The sequence below is a fragment of the Salmo salar genome, chromosome ssa07 (genome assembly GCF_905237065.1).
Source record: "Salmo salar chromosome ssa07, Ssal_v3.1, whole genome shotgun sequence".
NCBI classification, from domain to species: Eukaryota; Metazoa; Chordata; class Actinopteri; order Salmoniformes; family Salmonidae; genus Salmo; species Salmo salar.
In genome coordinates, this window is record NC_059448.1 from 37529590 (window position 1) to 37552331 (window position 22742).

The 22742-nt window shown below is 44.8% G+C and overlaps 1 protein-coding gene across 4 annotated transcripts in view; it reads right to left on the bottom strand.

Moving 5' to 3' along the window:
• The window catches only part of LOC106609251 (ras association domain-containing protein 3), a 57623-nt gene that overhangs the window by 3219 nt on the left and 31662 nt on the right, over positions 1 to 22742 (bottom strand). For all 4 annotated transcript variants that reach the window (XM_014207831.2, XM_014207832.2, XM_014207834.2 and 1 more), the window contains 4 exons: positions 6369 to 6476; positions 1663 to 1815; positions 1463 to 1550; positions 8 to 123 (listed from right to left, as the gene is read on the bottom strand). In XM_014207831.2, the coding sequence (XP_014063306.1) occupies positions 8 to 123; positions 1463 to 1550; positions 1663 to 1815; positions 6369 to 6476 (465 nt within the window). The remainder of the gene's footprint in view (positions 1 to 7; positions 124 to 1462; positions 1551 to 1662; positions 1816 to 6368; positions 6477 to 22742) is intronic.

A 22742-nucleotide genomic window follows, 5' to 3' on the forward strand; every position in this document is an offset into this window, starting at 1 on the left:
GTCTTACCATGACCTCGCCAGTCTGCTGTTCTCTCAGGACAAAGCCCAGCATGTCGGTGTTGGGACCTGCTAGCAGACGCAGGAACAACGGATGCTCTCCCTCCGACAGCTTACACATGTACTCTACAGGAGGAAACACACAATAATATGCTGTGGTTATAATGCATGATTCTTAGTGTTCATTCTACAAAAGGGTTCAATGTCAAGTCAGGGGGGGGAGATGTGCTGTAAAACACTTACTAATGAGAGCTTCGGAAACTGGGGATAGGCCTATTAAAAACACAGCTGGTGAAAGGGACTAGCTATACACAGCTATGTACCAGATGGTGCCATGGTGGTACAGTACTTTAGCCATCCATCTCAGCAGGACTGGGAAAGACCCGCATTCCATACCGGATTCAGACATCACCGTGGGATTTCTTGCTGCAGGCAGGGGCTTTAAGTTTACACCACCATCGGAATGGGTCATACGTTACATAGACATGCATACACTTACCCTTCCTCATATATCACGCAGTAACCACAGATCTAGGGTCAGATTTATGACGCTACAAATTCTAACCATTACGAACTGAGTCCATGCCCCACACACGCGCACCCCCCCCGTATTTTTAATTGGACCACAGTATAGACTGTCTAGACAGACCCTCATTAAGAGGCTCAGACCTCCCCTCTTCATTTACCGAAGGGAAAACACAGCAAAAACACAACGTCAGAGCTAGCATTCGAGTCACGCCGTCCTAGAGGTCGGGGATAGCGTGTGTGCTCTGGCAGATTACACAACAGTGAGAAGAGATTAGACAGACCGTGACAGACTGCACTGATACTCGGCTGGAAGTCTGACCTATTCACAACCATAATCTACCTGCACTCCTATTCCCGACTACTCTACCCCTAACCCTGCCCCCACCCAGTCTTCAGCAAGATGGGCTAATCTCCTGCTCTGTGGTATAGGGACCAATCCATCTTTGCTTGTCTGCTGGGGGTCTTGGACTGAGCCGAGTGAAGGTCCACGCTGAACCTCACCAGCGAGTTGCCCTCTCAATCTAGCAGAGCCCTAAAACAGGAAGAACAGTAGTGGGGGGGGGAACGGGACAGAAGACCAAGACACAGGCTGCTACTGTAAACTGTACTGAAACCTGTTGTGGACTTCCATCCACAGGCTGCCTGGTTGAGAACAGCTGCTGCTGGACATGGTGTGTGTGTGTGTGTGTTCCTGCCCTGGTGGGGTATTCCAGCCACAGGGGTGATAAGCAATGTGTGTGTGGGGACAGCCCTGTGGCATTCAGTAACATGAGGGCGAGGCATCTAGAAATACACACCCTAAACCCTACAGATACCCACCCACTATGTTCAGACACCAGCCCAGTTCTGGCATGCATGCTATCCAGCCAGCATCTATGGCATGACAAACCAACTACAATGTCTCCTCTAGCCAGAAAGACAGACCACACACACTTACCTTGCTCATCCCTGCAGCAGCGTTTGTACAGGGCATATTTAGCAGGGTTGTCAGCTACGGTGAACTTGGTCAACAGGGCCTGAATCACCTGATAGAAACAACGTTAAAGATAAGCATCAGTGTACATATAGAATTATAGCCATTTTCTACAAATCACTGCACGCAGGTTGTACGTAACTCTGTGTGTGTGTGAGACCCACCTGTCGTACGGTATTGTTGGAGCTGATGTGAAGAGTGTTAATCGCCCCCTGAGGGAGGTAGAAGGCCTCTCCTCCCTGGCCCCCTCGTACTGTGACTGGTCTCCTCAGCTCCAACTGCACCTTGATGAACCCCGTATACACACCACTGGGGTTCTGCAGGGAGAGAGGGAGACCGGTTAGGATACTGCGGGACAACACAGAACAGGTACACAAGCACTCATTTTCGCACACCACACACAGTAAGCTTTGTCATGTCTGTGTGAGAGATGACCAGATGATGGGGTGGGTGGGGGCTTAACTTCACTAGGGTAGGGTGCAGTATTTTCACGGCCGGATGAAAAACGTACCCAAATTAAACGGCCTACTACTCGGGCCACAGGAACTAGAATATGCATATTATTAGTAGATTTGGATAGAAAACACTGAAGTTTCTAAAACTGTTTGAATGATGTCTGTGAGTATAACAGAACTCATATGGTAGGGAAAAACCTGAGAAAAATCCAACCAGGAAGTGGGAAATCTGGTGCTTGTAGTCTTTTCAAGTCATTGCCTATCAAACAGTGACTTAGGGTTAATTTTGCACTTCCTAAGGCTTCCACTAGATGTCAGTCTTTAGAACCTAGTTTCAGGCTTTTGCAGTGAACAGAGAGCGAACAGAGAGCGAACAAGAAGGCCGGGAAGTTGGTGACTCAGAAAATGACATGAGTTTTGTGGCGCACGTTCACGTGATGAGGTAGCTGTGTTCTAAAACGTTTTTCAAGACATTGGAATCGTCCGGTTGGAATATTATAGACATTTTATGTTAAAAAGGCCATAAAGATTGATGCTATACAACGTTTGACATGTTTGAACGAACGTAAATATAACTTTTTTTTTTTTTACTTTGTCGTGTAATTTGGGGCGCGCTTCCTACATTTGGAGTAGCTTACTGAACGCGCAAACAAGGAGCTATTTGGACATAAATTATGAACTTTATCGAACAAAACATTTATTGTGGACCTGGGAATCCTGGAAGTGCCTTCTGATGAAGATCAAAGGTAAGTGAATATTTATAATGCCATTTATGATTTTAGATGACTCCAAAATGGCAGGTATCTGTATTGCCTGGTGTATGTTTCTGAGCGCCGTACTCAGATTATTGCAAAGTGTGCTTTCCCCGTGAAGCTTTTTTGAAATCCGTCACAGCGTTTGCATAACGGAGATGTTAATCTATAATTCTTTGAATAACAGTAATATTTTATCAACGTTTATGATGAGTATTTTTGTAAATTGTTGTGCTGATTCACCGGCAGTATTGGAGGCAAAATATTTTCTGAACATCACGCGCCAATGTAAAATGCTGTTTTTGGATATAAATATGAACTTTATCCAACAAAACATACATGTATTGTCTAACATTGAGTCCTAGGAGTGTCATCTGATGAAGATCGTCAAAGGTTAGTGGTTAATTTTAGCTGAATTTCTGGTATTTTGACCCCTCTCCTGCTTGGAAAATGGCTATGGTTTTTCTTGTGTTGTACCTGTCCTAACATAATCTAACTTTATGTTTTCGCCGTAAAGCCTTTTTGAAATCAGACAATGTGGTTGGATTAAGGAGAGGTTTATCTTTAAAATGGTGTAAAATTTTGTATGTTTGAGAACTTTGAATTATGACATTTTGTTGTTTTGAATTTGGCGCTCTGATTGCTCACTGGCTGTTGAATAGTGTGTCCCGTGGGTGGGACGGTAGCGTCCCACCTGCCCAAGAGAGGTTAACATTAGTTACCAGATGGAACCCAGATTTGTGGGCCCATCTTTAAGCCCATTACTTCACATGCCATCCCCCTGTGGACGGGACAGCACCGTGTGTGTGAGAGTGTTTAGCAGTGGTGTAAAGGTACTTAAGTACTGCATTAAATTAGTTTTACTTTAAGTGTTTTTTTGGGGTTACTTTATTTATATATTTGACAACTTTTACTTCACTACATTCTTAAAAATAATGTACTTTTTACTCCATACATTTTCCCCTTATGCCCAAAAGTACTCGTTACATTTGAATGTTTAGCAGGACAGGAAAAGGGTCCAATTCTCACACACACACACCTAAAGAAAAAATCCCTGGTCATCCCTTCTGCCTCTGATCTGACAGACTCACTAAACACAAATGCTTTGTTTGTAAATGTCTGAGTGTTGGAGTGTGCCTCTGGCCATTTTACTTTCTTTACCAAATATGGTGCCGTCTGGTTTGCTTAATAGAAGGAATTAGAAATGATTCATACCTTTAATTTTGATACTTAAGTATATTTAAAACCAAATAATTTGACTTTTACTGAAGTAGTATTTTTCTGGGTGACTCACTTTTACTTGATCAATTTTCTATTAATTTTTCTTTACTTTTACTTAAGTATGACAATTGGGTACTTTTTCCACCAGTGGTGTTTAGAAGGGTGAGAGAGAGAAGAGATAAGGTCATTAACCTCTTATGGCTAGGGGGCAGTATTTTCACGCCTGGATAAAAAAACGTACCCGATTTAATCTGGTTACTAATCCTACCCAGTAACTAGAATATGCATATACTTATTATATATGGATAGAAAACACCCTAAAGTTTCTAAAACTGTTTGAATGGTGTCTGTGAGTATAACAGAACTCAAATGGCAGGTCAAAACCTGAGAGATTCCTTTACAGGAAGTGGCCTGTCTGACCATTTCTGGAACTTCTTTGCCATCTCTATCTTTTACTAAGGATCTCTGCTCTAACGTGACACTTCCTACGTCGTCCATAGGCGCTCAGAGCCCGGGAAAAACCTGAATGTCGTCATCCCAGCCCCAGGCTGAAACACATTATCGCCTTTCTCAAGTGGCCGATCAAGGGACTGTGGGCTTAGGCGCATGACCTGGCCGCCCCCGTCTTTGTGATTTTTTCCTCTGTTTGCCGAAAAGGAGATTCCCGGTCGGAATATTATCGCTTTTCTATGAGAAAAATGGCATAAAAATTGATTTTAAACAGCGGTTGACATGCTTCGAAGTACGGTAATGGAATATTTAGAATTTTTTTGTCACGAATTGCGCGCGACCCTTTACCATTTCGGATAGTATCTGGAACGCACGAACAAAACGCCGCTATTCGGATATAACGATGGATTATTTTGGACCAAACCAACATTTGTTATTGAAGTAGCAGTCCTGGGAGTGCATTCTGATGAAGACAACAAAAGTAATGAAACTTTTGTAATAGTAAATCGGAGTTTGATCAGGGCTAAACTTGGTCGGTGTCTAAATGGCTAGCCGTGATGGCTGGGCTATCTACTGAGAATATATCTATAATTCTTAAAATAATTGTTATGTTTTTTTGTGAACGTTTATCGTGAGTAATTTAGTAAATTCACCGGATGTTTGAGGGGGGTATGCTAGTTCTGAACGTCACATGCTAATGTAAAAAGCTGGTTTTCGATATAAATATGAACTTGATTGAACAAAACATGCATGCATTGTATAACATAATGTCATAGGGTTGTCATCTGATGAAGAGCAAAGGTTAGTGCTGCATTTAGCTGTGGTTTTGTTTTTTGTGACATTATATGCTAGCTTGAAAAATGGGTGTCTGATTATTTCTGGCTTGGTACTCTGCTGACAATCTAATGTTTTGCTTTCGCTGTAAAGCCTTTTTGAAATCGGACAGTGTGGTTAGATAAAGGAGAGTCTTGTCTTTAAAATGCTGTGAAATAGTAATATGTTTGAAAAATTTAAGTTTTTGTATTTTTGAGGAATTTGTAATACGCGCCACGCCTATCATTGGATATTGGAGCAGGTGTTCCGCTAGCGGAACGTCTAGATGTAAGAGGTTAAAGGAGAAGAGATGAAACGCATCAATCAAGCTAACTGCCACTACTAAAATGCACGCGCACCATTACATAGTTATGTTTCTATAGAGAAAGAGAACAAAGAGTGACTTGTGGTTGCGATAGATGGACAGATCAAGGACACAAAGAGGTGAGAAGAAGAAAAAAAGGTGGGAGAGCAAACAAAGACATTGTAAAAAAAGACAAGACCGCAGTCGAGTCATCATGCCTGCCTGACTGCATGTTTTAAATGAGACTGACAGGTCTGATCGCATGGACTAGATGGATATCAATGTAAATCAAAAGAACAGTGGTTCGAACTTTGACCCATCCCCAGAAGGAAATAAGTATGCTACAGTTATTCATCTGGTACGTCTCTCTCAGACAGGCCTGTTCCAGACAGCTAGTCTGGTGAACATGTGTTGTGTGCCACCATCATGCCCGCAGCTTGGTGAGCATTGAGCAGTCAGTTAGACATAGCTGGTCCTCTTCCACATAACAGGGGAGGTCAGGACAACAGAGCTTCTGTTCAATCATCATCATCCTTATCATTAGTAAACAGAGGAAGGAAGGAGCGATGTGGTGGAAGCATGCAGCAAGCAAACGTGTGTGTCACATATCTTGTGGATCAGGAGGGGATAGATGACACAACACATGCGCACTGAATGAGCCTTTACAGATCAGCTCTGAAGGCTGGCAGACCCACGCACACACTCGTGGCAGAGATAACCATCAGAGCCTGACAATCATACAAGTTTGTTTAGGGATGAGGGGGTCAAAAGTGGGAAGCTAGGTCATAAGGGATGATAAACTGAGGTAGCCTAATGTCTGATGGAGGAGTTGGGTTAAGGGTGAGTGGATGGGGTTGGGGTTAGAGGTCACTTACCAGGGTCATTTTGAGGTGGTCCTTGGAGGAGGAGTTGTACAGCTCGACCTTCTGTCTGATCTCCTCTCTGCTGAGATGAGTCCGTAACTCCCTTTCCTGCTCCACATCCTGAGACAGAAACAGAGAGAGTTAAGTGGTGTTATGGCCTGAAGAGATTGGTAAGATCAGCTGATACAGATCGACATAAAGAGCATATACACACACTGACAGGCCTCCAGCCCTGGGCCTGCCACAGTGTTGTCCTGACCTTCATTTCCCTCAGGGATATTCAACTGGCGGGGCCCAGGCCAGATCCGGCCCATTTATTAATTTATACTGGCCCTTTGATTAATTGTGAACATTAAATGAAAGATCTTAAATAAAATAAGATGCCAATATCGGACGTTCAGTTCCAAAACGACAAGCACTATGGTGATTGTCTATAGTGTGGTTTCTAGCGCCTATGTGGCACGTTGATTCTACATATGAAGTCTAGCGTTTGAACGGATTAAGTTACAAAATATTATGACCACAATTCTGAAAGCTACGACTAAGGAACACATAGGTGCCTTCCATTTCCCCTCATACACACAAGGACTCGTTAAAAGGGAGTGTGACAACAAAACATGCCTAATGACAGAAATTAATTCAAAGCATACTTCCTTCAGACTGGAATTTTGCATTACCTAATGACATACTGCATCTTCGTTATTTATTGAGATGCTTAGTTTTCAGATGATTTTAAAATTACCCATTTACTTTTAGAACCTTTTGATATTTGTTTAAATAAAACAAGTGAGCATCAATGTTTGTTGCACCTTGACTCACGTCACTTCTTTCCTAATTACTTTTGGCAACATTTCATTTTAAGAAAAGTGCTTAATTTGGGGTTGTGCGTTGCTTTTTTTCCCACCTGACAAGTGTGGCATATCAAGAAGCTGATTAAAACAGCATGATTTCACAGGTGCACCTTGTGCTGGGGACAAAAGGCCACTCTAAAACGTGCAGTTGTCACATCAATGTCACATTTTGAGGGAGTGTGCAATTTGCATGCTGACTGCAGGAATGTCCACCAGAGCTGTTGTCAGAAATGTTTATGTTAATTTCTCTACCATAAGCTGCCTCCAACATTGTTTTAGAGAATTTGGCAGTAAGTCAAACCGCAGACCAAATGTAACCGTGCCAGCCCAGGACCTCCAGATCTGGCTTCTTTGGGCTCCCGAGTGGCACAGCAGTCTACTGCATCTCAGTGCAAGAGGCATCACTACAGTCCCTGGTTCGAATTCAGGCTGTATCACATCCGGCCGTGATTGGGAGTCCCGTAAGGCGCCGCACAATTGGCCCAGCGTCATCCAGGTTTGGCCGTCATTGTAAGTAAGAATTTGTTCTTCACTGAGTTACATAGTTAAAAAGGCAATACACAAACAAATAAATGTTTAATTCTTCACCTGCAGGATCATCTGAGACCAGCCACCCGGAGAGTTGATGAGGATTATTTCTGTCTGGAATAAAGCCCTTTTGTGGGGAAAAAACTCATTCTGATTGGCTGCGCCGCTGCCCAGTCATGTGAAATCCATAAATTTAGGTCTAATGAATGCATTTCAATTGACTGATTTCCTTATATGAACTGTAACTCAGTAAAAAAAAATCACTGAAATTGATGTACGTTGCGTTTACATTTGTGTTTAGTAGTTGAATAGCCCTGCCCTTGAAGTTGATTTTGGAAAATAATCTAGGGGAAACACACGCATACAACCGTCATGCATCTCACACACCCTGTATCTTATTGGGTCTCCCCCTCAAGGCAAGGGTCCACCACAGCACAGACGACTCATCCATAGGACAGAAGTGCGTCAGGCCCAACCCAGGGAGAGAGGTCATAGTTATGTAATAATGTTCTCCCCAGAGCCAAAGAGAGTCATTTTGCTGAAGGCTGTGACCGTCACACACACACACACAAGTTTAAACTCCTAGAAAGCAGAAGGATCTGACTTCAGAGTTTGTTGATAATGATAACTGAATTTGAGTAATATTTCTTAATGGACACGACTGCAGCTTCCGCTCCATATCACCCTGGATCATGCGGTCATAGCAGACACGCGTCATCCTCCGTGTGTGCCTGAAGGTCCAAAGTCCAGACAGCGCTGTGTGTTCTTACATGGGCATAGTGCTTCTCTGCTCTAAGGCTCCTAGCTACAAAAAAATAAACCCCACTCAGTATCCTGACAAGACCTAGCAGGCACTGGACACCTTATAAGGCCACACTGCACGAGAGACCAGGGTGCCAACGTGTGTGTGTGTGTGTGTGTGTATATATACACACACACAGTCCACCTTAGGCAATAACATTGATAATGGAGTGGTATGGTTCTAATAGCCTAGTATTTACCTGGGGGAGACCGGGCTGACTGGGGCATATTCCTGACCTACTAGTGTTCTCTTTAATGTCAACATCAAGGCAGTAAAAGGCATGCTATGCATGCCCTTCTGGAGGTGCTTCTGATTGACTTGTTTTTACTACCTACCACAGAGGACAACAGGCTCATAAATTAACAGAACAGAGCTCCTTACTGTTATGGTTAGCAATGGATGTGGTCTAATGCTGTGGTTTAGACTCCTGCCGCAGCCAGCTGTCTTCACAGACTGGGAACTGGGCTGGGTGGAGCTGTAGTAGGATGGGCCAGTGAGAACTGTAGGTCAAGTCCACCTAGCCCATGGTGTGACCCAGTAGGTTCGTGAGACTATAGGTTGCAGTGTATGAGCCCAAACAGGTGACATTGACCTGCTGCTTGGTCGAGCCCAGTGACTCACTACAGGATTACTAGGTCATCCGCACGGTTAGCACTACACCGACATGACGGCCTACCTCAATGCTAACAGAAGCCTTGATATGCATAGGAGAAAGTGGCTCTGCACTGATAACTCAAGGCCTTTGCTGACAATCTGACATACTGTCTTTTACTGAAAGCATGCACAGTCTTCACATAAAAACATCATGTCTGAACTCAAAACCCCAAAATAACAACATAGTCGCTGTGGTAGAACATTTATTTTTGATTAGCGAATTTGTGCATTTATCATCAGGTAGCCTGATTTCAGATGTTTCATGTAAACAGGATTATTAGGGAAATCCTTCTTGCACAGCATGCAAAAGTTTAACTCAAACTTTAATATTATTCTGACTATTCCCAATATTCGTATTATTGTGTGCATAATCAGTGCTGGTTGTGTTCCTATTGGTCAGTCCCCAAGATTGGCTGGTGTTACGAGCCGCACTGCACGATAAAAGCAAAATAATTCCGATACTGGCAGAATTTTGGTTGGAGCCTACGACCGAATGGAGCTGTACTTAAAATCGTCAGATGTAGACCCTCCTGTTGCACTGAACAAGCCAAGACGACCGACAATTGTTTACGACCTACGACTTTGCAATTGTCAGTGACGGCAAAATCGTCGCATAAGATGGCTAACATGGTGGACAGACCATCCATCCATCCATCCCACACGGCAGATAGAGCTAGTCATCCCTGAAGTACTTTACCGGGTCGTACAGGTCACAGCCGATTCAGGTGGCTCACAGTAAGACCCAGGGGATTATGGGTAGCCACAGAGAAAGAGGTTGGTGACGGTTACGACAACACTTAATAGCCGCTATTGCACGGGCCATGACCACTCTGGGGTTGTGTGAGAGTGAGTGAGAACAGATTTGGCTTGGTTACGGTGTTAAAAATAAAATTGTCTTCTAACCCTCTCCAACCAACTCTATAGGATTACCTCGGTTTCAAACAGAACCTGGCAGAGGTCATGATCGACTACATCAGATGACTCCACGCTGAGCCAGTTCAGGACCACGGTCCTGAACAAACTAACATCAGTATCATTACTTTGGGTTACTTGGCAGAGTATGTAAAAGGGAGTGTATTTGAGTCCATACAGACAAATGAGCCAGACAGGAGAGGGTTAAGAGGAGCACCAGTGAGACGGAGCGTGACAGGCAAAAGGCAAAACAAACAAACATCCCAATGAGGTAATGGACAAAAAAAAAAGCCTTCTCACTCTCAGTGTTTGTTAAAGCCACAGGCCACTACACTGCAGCCAGTGAGGGAGAGAGCAGAAAGACCGCAGAACAGACCCTGAGAGTTCAACCTGTCGCTCTTTACATCTTCACCCTACACTCACCCCTACACTCCCTTCACTGTAGTTACTGCAGCATCAAGGTTAATGAACGCCAGTCGGATTAGACTCCGTTAAAATGAACCACAAGCCTATACTCTCCCTCTGTACTCGGATTGAAGTAAGCAGTTAAGCAACTTTTCCTGAGGCAGGCAGGGTTAGCTGGGGTGGCAGCGGTATAAGAGCAGGACTGATAAAGAGGAGGAGGAGTAGTTTAGGGTGAAGAGTCAGTAGGCCGAGCAACGTGGGATAGTGTTCGGTATAGATGCTCTGGGATTGACCGCTTAGAGTAAGCCTTAGTAAGTAGTTACAATGAGTTCAGTGCTGGGTTAAGTAGAGGTGGTGTAGCTTAACGTGTGAAGTAGTGTGTGTGGTGTGTTCTAAGAATAGAGATTAGGCTACGCTTTGGTGTCGTCAGACTGGTTCCTCCAGCGCTTCTCTCAGTCAGGCGAGGAACAGGTATTGACTGACTCGTTTAGATTACCTACATAGCTGATGTTATCCGTTTACAGACGGACAGATCCAGACAGCCATGCTTCAAGCAAAAAAAATTAAAATAGGAAAAGCTGGAAATAGACTAAACATCCCTGACTTAATCTACATCTGGATGGGCGTGGATATTGTTCTCCATAAAGATTCGGTATGGGAAGAGCAGTTTGACCATATGTTATGGTATTTTGTGATGACCGTCTCAATCAGTGCCATAGCGCTGTAACAACTATTTGCCCCCCCCCGTGAGACTTCCTCTTCAGCTTAGAGGGGAAGTCCACAGCAGCCACACCTTTCCTCCGCATAACAGATATCGATATTCCTCAACGAATGCAGGTTCTGTAGACTTAAACCAAGCACTGCATACACCTCGTTCAGTACAAGCCCACTTGGAGAGCTCCTATACTACCACTAAACCACAGCAAATTCCCTGACACCACACTACAAACACAGTATTCATTTTGACCTGTAGGGATTCCAGCAGCCATTTACTGTACTGGAGTTTGACCCAGTACTGCATGCAAACACACAGAATAGCATAGGAAAGACTAAACCACTCCAATGACTGCAGCAGGAGAGTGGGATCCATCCCTTACTGTCCCACAGGGTAGAACAGAAGTGAATTCCTGCTCAGTGGGCTCAGAGTGAGAGGGTGACAGAGGGAGCGAGTCCATCCTGCCTCCTGTGGTGTCGATGGACTCGCATAACTCAAAGTGGCTTTAGGAGGAGTAAGGAGGTCAGGACAAACACTCTGCTGATCACACAAAACAAAAACAAAATACTGAGCTGAACAAACTCTGCCCTGAACAAAAAGAAAAGAGGAACGGAAACCATCCCGGCAGAACTTCCGACTCTTCCCACAGACCCCTGGGCTGGAAAGCACACTGCTGATAGGGAGTTTGGAGATTTCTATCTAGTTGAGGTATGAAAACACTGGAGATTGTAAAATATGAAACTTGGGATGTGCATGTTCCTCCTAGTCTGTGCTTCCTGTGTAGTCTACTGCACTAGTCTACTGCTCCACACCAAGTAAAACATATGAGAGAGAGGGGTCTGAGGTAGTGAAGGGGTGCTAAGAAAAAAAGTGAGATAGTTATATATCAGGATTTTTTGGGGACGATATATCGTATCGTTTTGACGAGAAAACAAGATTTTTGCGATAGTTGCCTGTACATGCAGCATCCAGTATTTTTCCTTCTTTAAATGGTTCTGTCTTTTTAAAACTAGGGAGCCAATTGGTTTTAAGTAGTTTCATTTCCATGACTGATCAAAACGCATTATCACGGCTTTCGCTTGTCCCTCTGTCACAGACATATGTTGAGCAATATTTTAGAAACAGTGAAGCGCAAGAAAATAAAAATCCCTATTGAATTGGAATACATACCGCATCACCACCTAAAGTATCGTGATATCGTATCGTGAGGTCCGTGGCAATTCCAAGCCCTAGTCAGAGGACAGGGAATTGACGATGACTGAGGGACAGACCCTAGGCTCGTGCTTTTTCGTGGGCCATTTCTTGATGATCTCTCTCACGGTTTCTCTCTAGTCCGCATGCATCCGTGTGCTCCACACATCAAAGTCAGGTCTTCCCTGTCAAACTGACGAGTATTACCATCTCCTCTGGTCCCACCGTCTAGGGCTGTTCGCGACAACAAAAAACATCTTGGTCGACCAAGAGTCGTCTGGTCAAATTTGAGAACACATGGCATCATGTAGTAACAAAAAAAAAAGTTTAAAAAAAAAAGTAAAACATTTTTTTTTTTGGATTCTTCAAAGTAGCCACCCTTTTCCTTGATAAGTAGGTGTCCAAACTTTTGACTGGGACTGTACATCTACAGAAATAAGACCTAGCTTGCTTCTGTTGCCTGTTTGAGTGTTTGTTTATTAACCTACTGATTCCGTGAGCGCCAAGCCTCATGCAAGTGCAAAATGTTGGATAAAGCAATTTCACAGATTTGGCTGTTTTTAAATCTTTCCTATGCTGTAATAACGGCTAAACAATTTGTGATTTTGATAGGACCTGATCTATAGCCTATCGGTCACATGCATGCAATGCTTATATGTTTCACGTAAAGAGAGCAAGGGTTAATGGAATGTTTTTTCTAAACAAATTGGGGATTTTGTTAACAGAACAGCGGTGATAGTGCAATAAACACTTGCTGTGCTATGGTGCCTTTTCACAACAGTAGGGAGGAGAGCGAGACAACATGCTTGTTTTTTAACACAGTGTGACTATCAGGCTTGGAATCATTTGTGTATCTTTATTATTTAATCAAATAGACAAGCTCAGTGCATTTGCAGTTGGTTTTATTCAAACAGAGTGCGTCTATATATGGAACAATACATTTAAACATTTTGACCAATCGATTGGTCGAAAGAACAGGACGACTCTTGGTTGACCACGATTATATATTTTTTTGATTACAGTTACTTATTTTATAATAAAGACTTTGAGTCTAAATGAAAATTACACAAATTTAAAAGTAACTTCTATTGCCAACTTTGTAAAAATAGACTACATAAAGCCAAAAAATAATAATAATATTGCAGCCTGCAGGTAGAAAATATCCTGATAAAAATGCAGGAAGCTGGTGCTAACAAACTTGCAGCATCGTGTAAAATATTCTGGGCCCTCAGAGTTATCCCACACCACTGAGCACCAGACAGACATCTGTAGCCTATTTGCGCAAGGGATAAGAAGTAATCAGGTAGGCCTATTTTATGAAGTTTCCACTGGATAAGAGCATGATTTTATTTATTTTTTCCCCCCCCAAGCTGAGCGAGAGAGCTGGAAAGATTTTTCAAATTGGCAATAGTTCCTCAATGGATGTAAAAACAGACTTTGTTTACTTGCCGTATGAGGTGAAGAAACAATTAATTTGATAACTCACTACCACTAATGAGCCGTGGAGCTTAAGACAAATCAGAAATACGATCAGATCCCCAAATGGGCACATTTATAAGCCAACTTTTGCACGCAGGCCAGGTAGCAGAGGCCTACTTCTACACGCATCCAGATGCACGTCCTTACTCAACAATGACAGGAGCACTCCAAACAAAACACAATGAATATATTGACAACTCGTAAACGGAATGAAACAAACCAAAACTTGTTTCTCACAAGTGTAGCCTAGGTTGTGCGGTCTGCAAACAACGTGTCCACTCCAACAATGAAAACTGTACAAGACTAATAATATATTGAACGCATTAACAGAAATTACGGTAACCAAACAAACCTTGTAGATATGAAATTATGGGAATTAACTGTAAATGTACTACTGGTGTCCCAATGGCGTGGCCTCTGCAATGGATTAGTCCACAGACAGGCGTCAATCAACACGTTTTTGTAACAGCGACTCAAAAAAAAAAATTATAATAATAATTCTAGGCAGACAAACTCATTGCCCAAACAATCGATCAGTCGACTAAAGGGGGTCAGCCCAAGTACAGTCCCCCGCCAACACAGCTGTATAGCTTCACCACATAAGAGTGCTGATAACGCAACTCTTCACCCCTCAACCCCAAGTGGCTTCTTGCCAAGATGTTCCAGCACAGTTATTGGTTTTCTAAGACGCCTGAAATATAGGCTTAATATCCGACTGCCTGGGCAGACATGTTTCATTACTGCAGCACGTAGCCTAGGCCTGTAATAAAGACATTACATCACTGTGGTCCAATAACAAGACTGTTCTACTTCCTCAAGCCTCTCAGCTCCTCAGGCTTTTTACCACACCCCATCCTCCCCAATCTCTTCATCTGATCAGCCACTGTTACCCAACTCTGTGTGTTTTTCAACAATGGGGAGTAAGCATGGGGTGGTGAGATGTGACATTATGAAAGGCAGACTTCCCTGTTCTTCAGTAGCCATGTTAGAGTGTGAGGCAATAGAACATTTCACAGCACCGAAAGACTCCCGTCCTTTGAGAACCCAGGTCAACAATAACCCAGACTTCCACTGTTGAGTTTTATTAGCTGGCTCTGTGGAAACCTGGACCCTGCACTACAGACCACAGACACACACAGGCCTGTTACCTAGGGAGACAGGGATGATTGACAGTTCACATTAACTGCCTGGGGAGGATTCATCATGCCTCAAACCACTGTGCTGGGTCAGCTTGTTGTTGACCTAAATGTGAGAGAGGCCCACACAATACACACGCTATAGTATGTAGCCTAGGCCTATGACAAGGCACAGTAGGAGACACAGGGAATACAGTGTAACAAATAGCACTAGGCCCAGCACTGTTCCTCCGTCTTCCTGATCCACTTCTCACTCTAGAGTGGTTCTCCATCTCAGAGACAAAACAGGCTTGGCTTCAGACAGGTCTAATTACAGTAACATGGAAAACATTCCTATAGACCAACACAATGAGGATAATAAAGGGAGGGATGAAAAACAGGTGTGTCTGTAGCAAGAGACAGGAATAGAATAGAAGACACAGGAGAGCAGTATGTGGAATATGGGGAAGACTGAGCAGATGTGACTGTGGTTCACTCGGGGAGGAAGTAGACTTGTCTGACTAACACTCATACAGTATCTACCATAACTGCCACGGAGGTATGAAGCGACAGGGAGCTAGCCTGTAGAACTAGTCTATGGGGAGTAGCATTGACCCACTATCATGGCTGTAAGCCGCACTTAGCAAAGAGACGGGAACCATTGTGCAGATAGCGTAACAAGAGCAACAGCACCAACACACTAGGCTAGACCACTCAGACAGCATGGCTGCAGGGAACCTGCAGTGGAAAAATTAATTGAAGGTCCTTGGCCGCAAGGTACAGACAGTCACATCAAACACAACCTCTGGGAAACTACTGTACTAACAGCTCCAAGCTAGTCAAAACAGGCTAACACTATAACTGGAGACTAAACTCTGACGATTAAAACTGCACTACTTTAAATCAACGTTGATGAAAAGGCTCTCGACCCGGAGTATGGGGAGTTGAGACATTGACAAGCCTCTCATAGTGAAACTGAAGGTCTGTTCATAACATTGGCCTAAAGGCAGCTAGCTTACCGGCATTAACTAACTATAGGCTAGTCTCCTGTGACAATAATTAACTCAGCCTGTCTGTTTGTGTGTGTGTGGGTGAGCGTGAGAGACATTACATGAGCGCCAGTAGCCTACTACACAGTATTCGCTTTTTACCATGAGCATGACCAAAACTGAATAAGTGCTCAATTAAATCCATTCAAAATAGAAGAAAGACCACATGATAGCAGGGTTGTGTAACTCATTAATGCATGCTTAGACCATAGTTAGGCACTAAGCAGGTGCAGAAACACAGCACACAGAGGCCCTATAGGGTTACAAAGCCACACTTACCAACCTGTCCACGCTCTCTGTGAGGGAATGGGACGGGGGGGGGGGGGGGGGGGGGTGGTGGTATCTCTTCCTACCATGAATAAACCCATACAACTTGGACATGACAGAGGTCACAGACCCGCGAGGCTCATTCACCTCTGAGCACCAAAAGAAACATGAACAGGCCCATCTCTGGCACAATGGAGTGTGAGATGAACGGTGTGGCTGATGGAAGGCTGTGCCGACAGGAGCCGTAGACAAAGCCTTCACTAAAAATCACGACACAGCTACAGTACTAGCCAGGGCGGAGACCAGCAGCTATAGCCACACAGTGCAGTGACTGTAGCAGCGGGGCGGTGACTAATACCCAGAGAAAAATAATAAGGCTCAGTGAAGACACCAGTAACGGCACCTTTATCGGTTGTTTTACAATGTCACAATCCATAGGCATAATTAGTCCCTGTGCCCAAGAACGCAAAGGTAACCTGCCTAAATGAGTAACGCCCCGTAGCACTCACATCTGCAGCCATGAAGTGCTTTGAAAGGCTGGTCATGCATCACATCAACACCATCATCCCGGAAACCCTAGACCTACTCCAATTCGCATACCGCCCCAACAGATCCACAGATGATACAATCTCTATCGCACTCCACACCTGGACAAAAGGAACACCTATGTGAGAATGCTGTTCATTGACTACAGCTCAGCGTTCAACCCCACAGCGCCCTCAAAGCTCATATTGTAGCTAAGGACCCTGGGACTAAACACCTCCCTCTGCAACTGGATCCTGGACTTACTGACGGGCAGCCCCCAGGTGGTAACGGTAGGCAACAACACGGGGGTCCCTCGGGTGTGTGCCTAGTCACCTCCTGTACTCTCGGTTCACCCACAACTGCGTGGCCAAGCACGACTCCAACACCATCATTAAGTTGGCTGGCGACAACGGTGGTAGGCCTGATCACCGACAACGATGAGACAGCCTATAGAGAGGTCGTCAGAGACCTGGCAGTGTGGTGCCAGGATAACAACCTCTCCCTCAACATAAGACAAAGTAGCTGACTGTGGACTACAGGGGGGGGGAGGGCATTGAATATGCCCCCGTTCACATTGACGAAGCTTAGTAGAGCAGATGGAGAGCTTCAAGTTCCTTGGTGTCTACATCAACAAACTATGGTCCAAACACACCACAGTCGAGGGCACCACTACCACATTGCTTTGACTAACCTGTACCCCCACACATTGACTCAATACCAGTAACCCCTGTATATAGCCTCATTACTGTTACTTGTGTAAATATTTTCTTAACATTTATTTTCTTAAAACTGCATTGATGGTTAAGAACTTGTAAGCATTTCACGGTATTGTAGTCGGCAAGTGATAAATAAAATTAGATTTAGGCAAACGGTGTTCAGTATGCTGTGAGGGCTGGAACACCCATGCGAGTGTGTATTGAGAGTGCTGGGATACCCCACCAACGCAATAAACACATTAGGCCCACAGTAAAGAATGGGTTTCCACAACACTCTGGCCTGAGCAACTTCAATCGCATCGCGCCAAGACGTCCTGTTACACATGGACCTACAAGTGACATGATTGAGCAGCTGATAACACTGTATGCATTTAAATGTACACATGTCAAAGGGTATAGCTAGCAAGTAGCTACGAGATCCAACTCGCTCCATGCTGTTGGCATGTCCTCCCTTTCTCGCTCTCCTCTCACGTAGTGTGCAATGGTGTGTGTGGAGCTTGTACGTAGTGTGTAATGATGTGTGCAGATACCATGCGTAGTGTGTGTGATGGTGGTACAGTAATTACAGCCACAGCCAATTTCTTTAACTGCTCCCAGAACCAGCATATGGTAGCCAGAGATCCTCAAGGATATTGACCCACAACCCTCTGCTCTGTACCAGTTGACCTCTGACCCTAGCCAGGGAAAATGAGAGGGTGGAGGCCGACTCCCATCAGTTAAAATGACCACCTGGATGCCCTTCCTAGTGTGCAATATCCACCTGTAGGCCAGGTGTCTTCTGGGACCTATGAGTAAGAACCAGCTCCTATTGGGCCTCAGTAGTTCAACTACAGAGTATTATTCAGGATGATGATAGTTTGTTGTCCAGAGGAGAGGGGATTCTCTCTCAGACAGTGAAGGGGTGTGTGTCTCATAGACCACCTGTTCTGTTGTCTTGCCAGGATGGGACATGACCACAGGTGATACAGTTCAGTAGGTCTGGAAGCCTGATCAAGTGCTGCCGTTCCATAACTGATGTGGCTGTGCACACGGGTCCAGTGTTTAACAAACACCTCATCTGCTCCATGACGCAGGCAGTCTTTGAAAGGTAATCATATTATCAAGGAGCCTGCTCTGTGTGTGTCTGTGTAGGAGGAGGGGTGGGGGCTGCGATAGCAACCGGGACCATTGCAAAAACAATCAAATTGAGTTTCCTCTGGAACAGAACACTTATAGCAGCAGGCAGTTATAAAAGAGGGTTTTATGTAACATGCAGGCAGGTCATGCGACAGCAACATAAGAGCAAGACTGGCCACGGATCATGAAGCAGCCTACACCCATGCCAACTCCCTTCAGTAAAACCCACCTTTGGAGCACAGTCTTATTTTCAACATGGCTCTGTTTGGTATGTAGGCTAGATGACGTAGGCCACGTTTTGCATGTCTAAACTAAGAAGCACGTTTCCATAATCAGCCTTTTTTTTTTATCAGTAGCTGCGAGGGCTGAATTGGTGGAGTATGCTGTGTGGGTCTTGCTTTGTTTAGCTGAAGTATGAAAACAGAGAAACAGTTGACATTCTCTCCTTTCTGCAGCAGAACAAAACTCACAACAGCAGGAAGGAAACAGGCCTGCATGGCACCCATTGACACAAACACACAGTGCACAGGCACACACAGCTGAGTCGAGCTGAGCAGTGTTTAGGGCTGGCTAGGTTGTGAACATAAACAGATGAAAGCCTCAGGGACTCTTCTTCAAACAGTCTGTACCTCAAGTGGTGCCCAGAGCCCTCTGCGGCTGCTTAGTCATGCTATTCTGTCTCCTATCATTAACACGCCATATCGAAACACACACAAAAGAGACACAAAAGGCTTTGTGTAAGGTCTATTGGAGATCTCCCTGGAGCAGATCCTACATTTTGTCTAGGCTAGGTGTGCCACTGCCAAACTCTTCATCTCCAAATCTGAAGACTCAAGTCAGAGGAGTCATCTCCCTCTCACACACAGACCAGTATGCTGGAAAGATGGACACCCCATCCCTGAATAGCAGAGACAAAGCTCTCAGGCGTTCTCACTTCGCCTTCTGGCACAGGCATCTGGAGAGGTCTGGCTGCCGTTATGTAAACTCACAGCAGACTGAAGGTTCTAGTTTGAGATTGGCTGGGGCTCCTGGAGGTCTTCTCTTTCACTCAGACCTTTTCCAGTCCCCGAAAGCTAGTGCTAAGCAAACGCTAGCACAGTACCGCCAAGGAGGAAGAGCAGGCCTGGTGAACAGGTTTGTATGTACTTTGGACTTGCATGTTTGTTTACATTTCCTCATTTCCTACAGCAAGATGACAAGCAGGACAAAATAGAGGAACTGTGGTAAAATGTGATACTGTAATAATTAGGGCCAGGAGGATACCAATAGCACAATATTTTTGGGATGGCAAAAATGAAAACACGAAGCAGACCAAACTCTTTGGTCCTTCAAAAACCTGCAGTATGTAAAGTATTGTGTGACTCTGGATGACAAAATAATGATGTTTGTTTTCAACATTAGGGTTGATTTACTAAAGATATATCCTCTTCATGTTGTGTTTCCTTGCCACAATACTAACATGGCAAGGAAGTTAGTCCCAGCTCTAGTAATATTGCACAACTTGTCGCAGTGCTAGCAGCGTCACTACAGATCCTGGTTCGATCCCAAGCTGTGTCACAGCCGGCCGCGACCGGGAGACCCATGAGGCAGCGCATAATTGGCCCAGCGCCGTACGGGTTAGGGGAGAGTTTGGCTGGCCGGCCCGGGTTGTCCTTGTCCCATCGCGCTCTAGCGACTCCTGTGGCGGGCCAGGCACAATGCACGCTGACTCAGTGGCCAGGTGTACGGTGTTTCCTCCGACACATTGGAGCGGCTGGCTTCCGCTTTAAGCGAGCAATGTGTCAAGAAGCAGTGCGGCTTGGCAGGGTCGTATTTCGGGAGGATGCACGGCTCTTGACATTCACCTCCCCAGAGTCAGTACGGGAATTACAGCGATGGGACAAGACTTACCACCAATTGGATAGCACAAAATATAAAAGTATGCACAACTTGTACTGAAAGTGACAGCAAACAGAGAACCAGATTCAAAACTGAGAACTATCAGGAACTGCAACACAATAGCTGAGGAACTAGGGGTGGAAGAGGGGAAGACGCGTGAGGGAGGGTGTGTTAATGGATTGTGTGGTTGATAAAGGTCCTGACATGCTTTTTGCACACCATGCTGTCAGGTAATGTCATAGACAAGTCAAACCCAGCCTCCCTGAACGTGTGTGGGGGCACTGCCACCAAAACCCTCCTGTACTCTCACAGGAATATAGTCTGCGGGACTGAGATCCAACTAAAAGGGGCCTTTTCCCACCAGCAGCAGCAGAGACTGGAAGGGAGGCTAAAGCAGCTTCTTTATCTGTAGCTACCACGGAAACCATGGGTGTGATTACATCCCCTTCTAGTAATCTGTGGCATCCTCTGGTCCGGACAGAGCAGTGTTTCTGATGTCTGAGGAAGACCGATACTAAGCTGTTTCTTTCCCTCCCTCTGTTGGACAGATCTCTCTCCATCTGGAAACAGAGCACTCAAGGAGAGAAACTGAAATGCATTATTGTTGTACAGCACCCTAAACACACAAACAGCCACCGCTTGTCCTCCATTCCATTCAACCCAACCAACAGCCCTCTCTGTGACCGAGGCAGCCCATAGTTTGAGTTTTATACAGGAAGACTGCCAGAGGAGATAACGCGTGGTGATTATCTTACGTAAGCGTCTGCCGTTGTTGACTTTGGAGTAGAGAAACAAACAGCAGCCCTCTCTTCCTGCACGGCTGCCATGTTAGATTGAAACAGACCGATTCACTCCCACCCAGCTCTACTAAAACCCAACTATTTTAAGTACTTATTTAACTAGGCAAGTCAGTTAAGAACAATTTCTTATTTACAATGACAGCGTACCAAACCTTAACCCGGACGACGCTGGGCCAATTGTGCGCCGCCCCATGAGACTCTCAATCACGGCCGGTTGTGATACGGCCTGGAATCAAAACCAGGGTCTGTAGTGACACCTCTAGCACTGAAATGCAATGCCTTAGAGCGCTGTGCCACTCAGGAGCTAATACGATAACCAATACTACACACACTCTTATACCAAACACCTACTATTATGATTACTCTACTATACATCAATATAACTATCACATAGCGCCACTACAGACCCATTAGGGTCCTCTCCTCCCGTATACAGAAAGAGGGCTGTGAGTTACTGAGTAGTCCACAGTATTAGCTAGCTACTCTGGAGACAGAGATTAGCTGAGGAGGGTTATGAGGCCCCGTCACTCAGAAGCTGTGCCGCCGCCACCGTGTGTGTCTATTGCAGCTGTTTCCCAGCAGCCCAGGCAGGGTCAGAGCCATTTGAGTGTCCATGGTGCTAAGGGGTAAACAGAAAGACTAGAGGCATGTTGAAGCTGAAACTTCAACTTGTAAAGACACACACACACCACAATGAACAGGCAGTCTTGGTTAAACATGTGCCAAGGCCAACAGAATCTAAATCGTCACAAAAACCATTGCTCAAGATTAAACATTGCTACGGAAAAAATTAACTAGCCCCTCAGCTTTATCATTAACTGGTAGCCTAACTGTTGTTTGTTGGTGGTGGTGCTGTCAGGGGGGAAAGGAAGGAGACTTATCTAAGCCCATGAAACCTATTTGAAACAAGTAGCAGTACAGTACATTTAAAAAGGCATTAAGTCATCTATATGGTGCTGGATGAATAGAACCCCATAGCGTAGGATTTGAGCTGCTGGAGGGTTAACTAGGAGCTACTATGAGAGACCCTCTGAGTAACGTTTCACCCACAATAACACAATTGTGGGGGCAGACACAGCATCTTGCTTAGTGGGCAAGTCCCTTCGTGGCATAGTGTGTGTTGCATGGGCCACATTGTCCGCAGCCTGGCATGGAATATGACTGTTCAAGGTCATATGGAAATATGAGCGGTCAGGCTGAGAAGAGTTTCGTAAGCTCAACACACACATAGTGAATGCAGTTGTGTGTGAGAGACAGGACAATAACTTACATTATATGCAGAGTCTTGAGTCTGGGAGACAGACCAGTAATGATGAGCACAAATTGACCTACTTATGTCATCCATAGTCAGGATGTCATGGGCTTTAACCCAATCAGGGGCTA